The sequence below is a fragment of the Triticum urartu genome, chromosome 5A, assembly GCF_056163025.1.
Source record: "Triticum urartu cultivar PI428250 chromosome 5A, HENAU_Tu73, whole genome shotgun sequence".
In the NCBI taxonomy this organism is placed as follows: Eukaryota; Viridiplantae; Streptophyta; class Magnoliopsida; order Poales; family Poaceae; genus Triticum; species Triticum urartu.
This window is the reverse complement of record NC_141877.1, coordinates 544,041,660-544,049,027: the sequence shown is the minus strand read 5'-3', so window position 1 is coordinate 544,049,027 and position 7,368 is coordinate 544,041,660. Positions and strand designations below refer to the sequence as shown.

The window sequence follows — 7,368 nt, the reverse complement described above, 5'->3', positions numbered from 1 at the left end:
GCATGAGAATCTGGTCACAAAAAAATGGTGACCCATCTATTTAAGCACCTTTATCATGAAAATTGCAAGTTATAACATGATACATGAACACCATGCATATATTTCAACTTCTCATTCAAAACCTTTCGCGATAGCTAGAATATAACTACTTCTACAAGTCTGTTGATTACCAGAATATGTGTGTGGCTTTAGATTGAATATCCAAACAGACGCCAAGACTGCGTCTCATGCCCTGGTTTGATAAGAGAATAACATGCGCCTGGGTCTCAACAAATAATCATATAAATAAGCTTTTGTTAGAGAAATAGAATATCATCAGCTACAAATTCACGCCGTAGAATTTTCGATATGATTGTGAAGCAAATAGGCCTACAACCATATACGTCAACCAATCAAGGCGAAAAGGTTACCATGTATTTTCCAGATCCTACAAAAATTCTCAAGCCATGCTCAACCCAATTCACTCAATATGCACTGGGTGCATGCTTGCACCAAATAATGTACAGTAAATATCTAGCGTGATTACAGCTTGTAATAATAGATGCAAGAAAAAAGTTGGCATGCATCCAGCACTTGCACGGTATGGTAAAATCCATGGTGTTTTGCTACCTCATCCACCTATTCACATCTGTAACAAATGTAACAATGCGGGTGTTGGGGGGAAATCCTGTAACTGCTGCGATATACCCTATCATACAATTTTCCTCAGGTGTTGCAACAATAAAACCTCAGAGTGGCAACATCCACGTCAATAACCCAAAAAAAGCCAATTATTATGGACTAAAGAATTACAATACACCAGCTTGCTCTCCCTCCCTAATGTTCACCGAGAGCGCAGCCAGGCGTCTGTGTATAGCTCCGCCGAAAATTGCTGGAAGGTCGGATTCGATGTTCAGCAGTTTGGACCTATTGCTCGGCAGTTTGGCCCTCCTGTGCTGAACTCTCCGGCTTGCTCTGCTCGCCTTCTGCTGCGGAGTCGCTTTCAATGTCAGGGAAAACCTCTGGCTGCAGCGATGGCGCGACCTTGTTGACTTGAAGCCATGTTGCTTCCCACAACGTGTTCTCCTCGCTGGCGCTAGTCTTTGACAGTACACCATTTGCTTTCATCACCAGTAGTATGTTCTTCAGTAGCTCAGGGATTGCCTCATGTAGCTTCTCAGTCCTCCTCCCTCTCAGTTTCACTTTCATGAACTTCTCTATCATGTCGAGGACTTCCAGCCACAGCTTGCTGAAACTGCTCTGTGCGGACAAGTCTTTAAGTGACTGCAAGAACACCTTGCACAACAGTTTCACGGCATGCAAGAGGGACACCTCCATATTTCTGAAATCCTTTGGTGAGTAACTCTGAGCAATCTCCAACAACTCGTCAAGCAACTGGAAGATAATATCAAAGGACATCAACCATGCAGAAGAGGAAACTGATATTCCATCAACTATTAAGCATCTGTGCAAACATAACAGCGCATGGTTCCTCACTTCCTCCCTCTGATCCGTGCACACCTTCCTCAATGCCTGCACTAGCCGCAGCCACATCTCAGCAATTCCTTCCAATATCCTGTCTGCCTCGCCACCAGCTTCCTTGACCTCACGTGACCAGCGTGTAAGGCAATTTACTGAGTCAGCCATTAGGTTCAAGGCATGGATAGATCTCTCTGAAGACCCAAGCCGGGATTCTGCAAACTGCCTTGAGGCCTCCACTGAAACGATGAAGTTGGCAGGTGAGAGGTGTGCTCCCTCAGACATGATGAAAACCAGAGCTTCAAAGCCAGCATCAGAAGCATCAGGATGGCGAGCGGTGACGCAGAGTAAGGAAATTATAGTTCGCCAGCCCATCTGAGATTTGATATGGGTTGCATTGGCCTTCACAAGTCGTGTGACCTCCAACGTGATGTTCTCACAGTAAGCATCAGCTACACGAGCATCAAGTTTCAAAATCAGCTGCAGTGACCTCAGTAAGTCATCCACCAGATTCTCCTTATAAGGAAGCAGCCTCTGGCAGATGTGCAGAAGCCCGAACACAGCCTTCTCCACCAGATTGCAAGGCATCACTGTGGACTGAACGATATGGGTTATGTGCTCATAAACACCCTGCCACAAAAGCACAATCCTGTCTCTGTTATTTAATGTGACAGTAATTAGGAGCTCTAAGCAGAACACTGCCGTGCCTTCATCATCAAGCGAGCTGGTTATCCTCTGAGGTCGGCCTGCTGCCTGAATGAGGGCTCTTGCTAGATTTGAGAGTGAGTCAGCTTGTAAGAATTTACTCTCGGTGAAGATGGTACCTATTTGGCATTTCTTTACGGTCTCCAAAGCATTCCTCTGAGCTGCCAGTTGCTCCTCAGTTGGCTGGGACCTTGGTTCTTCAGCATCTAGGTACAGTAGTTGGCTAAACCTACCCATCAGCCCATATGTTTTCTTAGGGGTGTTGATTGGTAAGGCTTGAGGTACAAGTGCATATGAACCAAGCTTGCTAGGCAATGAATCTGAAGACGACTCCTGATCGTCACCTGTATCGCCAGTGAGGCGACCAGGAAGAAGGCCTATCTTGTGCAACCTTAAAATGCAATCTACTATATTCCTCCATCCACTCCGTATATGATCACCATAAGTAGTTGCAATTGTGAAGACCGCCTCTGTTGCCATTCTAGCCTTGGTATCCACCCCAAAAGCTATTACAGGGTCATCAGCATAAGAATTGTTCAACAAAGTGGTGAACTTACATAGACCCACAACAAGATCATTCAATACATCATCGAGATGATAGAATGCAGCCAGCTTTGCTACAGATAGAAAACCATCAATGCATCCTGTAAGAATCTCCTCATGCTCAACATTATCAAAAACCACGGAGATAGCAGCAACTGATGGTCCAGCCATGATAGGGAACATGTCATTATCAAGAAAAGGGTAGGAGTCACAAGCAATGTACACTGATGTCCTCTTTGACTTCCACATCAGATCAACCCAGCGGCTATAAGACATCTCAGAGCATCCAGCTCCTTGCTCGGGAATGGTTTTGATCTCATTCCGACAGATAGAATAAAACAGCTCCAACAAGAACTCCCTTGGAAGATCATTCCCACCATTGATACGGCGATTGTTCCTGATAAAGTCTTCTTCAGTCATCTTCTTCTTAACCCTTACATTGTGTTGATCTGTGTTGAGCATAATTACTGAATACGACAGCACCAGAGCGGCATCCCTGTTAACAAACATGTGTGGTGACTGTTCATAATACCTCTCAGAGAAGGCCTCCAGAATCCGCTGTATCTTTTGTGACTCACCAGGCAGCCGGAAAGTTTCCAAGAAGAGCCTTAGGGCAGCGTCCAAGTTCATATCCTCAAAGTCAAAGGTTTTAGCAAATTCGTGAAGTACCAGAATAGAGAACTCATCATGATTCCCAAGGTATTCCCCAAGAAGGTTCTTGTCCAATCCAGGTGTGTACCGAAAGAACAGAGCAACACTTCGTGGATCAAGTTTTTCAGGCAATAGGTGGACACCTTGCAGGTACTCAAAGCCCTTCTTTTTGTCCCTATTGAAATGCTCAACACCAACCATTAGCTTTCTCTTGATGCTTTTTTGCTGGTGAACGAATCTAACCCATTGATCAGGATCATTACTGCCCTCACACTTCAACTGCCAAAAGGGAAAATATTCACTTATTTCTGGAACTGTCTGCCCATGATGCTGATGTGCATGATCAGTCCTCTCTGCTATCGCCTGAATGACAGCAACCAAACCATCCAATGCAAGAACATTCAATGCGGACAATGGACTGTTTACAGGGAATGCACTTCTAGACAGAAGATTAGCTAGGTCTTCAAAAATATTTGAACACTGTAGATCACAGTCCATGTTTGCATACATCTCAGCCATAAACTCTTTCTGCCGACAGAAATCCACTAGAGCCTCCAGGGCGACTTCCTGCTGCTGATAACTAGCTCCATATCTACCCTGGGCTAATCTTAGGATCACACACGAGAAGAAAGCCTCAATTTGCAACTTAAGTTCCTGACGTAAATGGTAGAAGAGAGTAAAAACAGTGCTGCACACTGTCGACAGAATCAGGGGGCTCATTGACAAGCCAAACTGCATTAGATTGTGGAACAGTTCATCCTGTACAAAAGCCAGCAACTTTGGGTGCCTGTCGATGAACGAAGCTGACAACTCAATGGCAGAATTTATCAACCCCAGAGCAAAGAGGGGCACGTCCTCATCATAATCAATGCCATTCATCCTTTGGCTCACATCCATGTCTTCGGCTATGTTCAAGAGGGAGCACAAGAACTGTAATATCTCCACCATGCAAGGAACCCCGAGCGGCTCCATCATGTCCTTGTCTTGAACGGCACCAAAGCCACCTCCGACCTCATCCCCGGAGCTATTCAAACAAACATAATCACTCTTCCCATTCCCTAGCTCCTCAGCACCCAAATCTTGGTTCTTGCTAATCTGTGGAACAAACGCACCACCACATTAATACACCAAACTTGGTATTACCACCAGAATGCATTTTGTTCCAAACTAGCATGATACATAGTGTACAGGTAGGTACTCAAGGCAAGTAAAAATGGAGTCGGTTTCATGTGCACATGGTCAAATTGCTGGAATGACAGCATTTGGAAAACTAAGACTCCAATTAACCCTCCATACAAATACACACACACATGAATAAGTATAGTTACTTCAGTACACAAACCAAAAAGAGCACTGCAAGTTAAACTATCACAATACTGGGTAAAAAAGGAAAAGAGCAGCATTGTCTCCATGATCAAGTGTGCAAGCAATATAAAAATGTAATTGGTGGGCTGAAGACCCTGAGAAGCAATCCCACCTGCTCGTTGACGATGGCGGTGGGTTCAATGTCAGCAAGGCGGGCGAAGACACAGCGGATGACCTCCTGCATGGTCTGCCTGGAGACGCGCTGCAGGAGCTCCCCCTTGGTGCCGGCCTGCTGCACGACGCGGAAGCAGGTGGTGACGATGGCGCAGACGTGGCGGTTGGAGAGCGCGGGGGCTGCGCGGCCGCGCACGCAGGCGAGCAGCACCTGCAGGACCCGGGCGAGGACGGCCTCCTCGGAGGCCGGGTCGGTGACCTCGAAGCGGCAGCCCGTGACGGCCTCCACGACGGCGCCCATGGCCTCGGGGGCGCCCCCGCCGGGCGCCACGAGGTCGAGGGACAGGAGCTTGTGCAGGGAGGAGAGCGCGGAGCCGGTGATGGGCGCGCCGGTCTCGTCGGAGCGCACGACGTCGAGGAAGGGGCGGAGGCAGAGGAGCGGGTCGGCCTCGGGCCAGCGGGTCCCCCACGCGGCGGCGCGGCGGCGGAGCGACTTGAGCCCCGCGATGAGGGGGTGGTCGAGGTGCTCCTCCTCGGCGCCGCCGCCGTCGTCCCCGCCGTAGCGCACGCCCGCCCAGCGCACGTTGCGGCGCATGACGGCCAGCACCGTGGCCACCTCCGACGCCACCACGCACGCCATCGCCACGCCCGACGACCCCGCTCCCGACGACGGCGACTCCGACGCTGCCCTGAGGCCGCCCATGGAGGCGGGCGGCGGTCCGGTGCGAGCGCGCGGGCGGCTACGAGCGCATCCGGGGGCCGGGTTGGGATCTGATCTGGGCGGGGTGAGATCTGGCTGCTGGCGGGTTTGGTCTTCGGGGTTGGGGTGAGGGGCTGGATCTGAGAGACACCAAAGCTCAACTCCTAGTACTACCACCGAATGAGTTTGGTGGGTTTTTGCCTTTGTTTGGTTTGAAATTTTGAACTTTATAAAATATTCTATGCTTCATGTTGGGGCAGGCCATTCCTCTTTTTTTTCAATTTTCTTCATGTTGGGAGTAGGCCATTCCTTTTTCATAAAATTCCGTCGAATCAAAGAGGTCTTCTGAATTGATTTATGTAGCTCAACGGCGTGCGTTCACGACGAGAAGAAGGTTTAGCACGAACATCATATGTGTTGAGATTGGCACTGATTCCCCGGAGCCTTTACCATTCCATTGTAGATCGAGTTTATGTATGTGATTGGATGTGTTGAAAATTATGGTTTGTAGTGGGATAGAGTTTGAATTGCGATTTGACTCGATATTTAGCTTAACCATATGGTATGACAGAAGAAGACAGTGAGCACGCCTTCAATATATCGTTGTTCGGTTATATAGTTTATTAAAAATCATTGCGGCGAAGGTGTTTTTCTACCACATATCAATAGCCTATGTTGCGGCTTATTTGGATACCGACAATTGGCTCTTGACAATATAGATGACCATTTTTAGTATTAAATTTCAGGTTTCTTGTACTTATGTAGAATGAACCGCAAAAATGGAACAAGATTTCATGAATGAACAAAATTTCAATGTTGCATGAAAAACAATTCTTGCTTGTCATCGTGAGTGAGATGGAGAGTGTGCATGTAGAATCCCGCCTATGGTATTCCAAGCTGTATACAGTTTTATAACCATTACATTCATTATTTCCTTAGTTTATTGTTTGAATGAATATGCAAAACAAAGTTTAACATATAAAACATAAGAGTAGGATTTGATGAAGGAATCCACATAAGAAATGGGTTGCATTGTCGAAGCATGTGGGTCCGCGCATGATCAAGCCATATGCCTGTCTAACCACATGGCCCAGCTTTGTAGCCTCTAGAGACAATGAAATCCACGACAAAATTGATGAAACCCAATTGAAAAATCCTAAAAAATTGTATGTTTGGTTCCAAAAATGTCTTAGTCAAGTCTCGGAAAAAAACATTCAAGATCAGTCAAAACTACCCCTGGATCGGGCACTTGATTGATATACATGACACCTACATACGTCTCGAATGTATATATAAATTTTGATTGTTTCATGCTATTATAATATCACTTTTCAATACTTTTATAGCATTTTTTATTAGCCTATTAATTTAGTGCCCGAAGCTAGTTCTTGTTTTCTACATGTTTTTTGACTTTTTCGAAAATCCATATCTACGAGGTCAAAAAACTCTAAGGATTTAATATAATTATTTCGCATCACGAAGATTCCAGAAAGTGCCTGGACCTGCCGAGGGGCCAGCCAAGGGCCCCATGCGGCCAGGCGGCGGGACCAGGGGCTGACCCGCACCACTAGGTTGTGTGGGCACCCTGTGCACCGTCTTTCGTCCATTCTTTCACCTATAAATTTCATAAATCAAGAAACCCTTCGTATCATCTTTCTCCATTTTTTTCACCGCCGCAAATTCCCGTTTCGAGGAGTTTCAATCTGGAGACCTGTTCCGGCACCTTGTCGGAGGGGGAATCCATCACGATTCACGAGAGGATTCTTCTCAGCCTTGTTGCCTCCATGGCCATGTGTGAGTAGTTCCTTTAGGACCTTACTATTCATAGCAGT

At 46.9% G+C, this 7,368-nt stretch overlaps 1 protein-coding gene across 1 annotated transcript; it reads right to left on the bottom strand.

Annotated features, from left to right (window-relative positions):
• Positions 1–501: 501 nt before the first annotated feature.
• On the bottom strand, positions 502–5,714 carry LOC125510412 (ARF guanine-nucleotide exchange factor GNOM). Its single transcript, XM_048675582.2, has 2 exons — positions 4,835–5,714; positions 502–4,452 (listed from the first exon to the last, which is right to left on the bottom strand). Exons 1-2 carry the CDS (start codon positions 5,537–5,539, stop codon positions 907–909), a joined length of 4,251 nt encoding a protein of 1,416 aa, XP_048531539.1. The 5' UTR covers positions 5,540–5,714; the 3' UTR covers positions 502–906.
• Between the last annotated feature and the right edge of the window lie 1,654 nt (positions 5,715–7,368).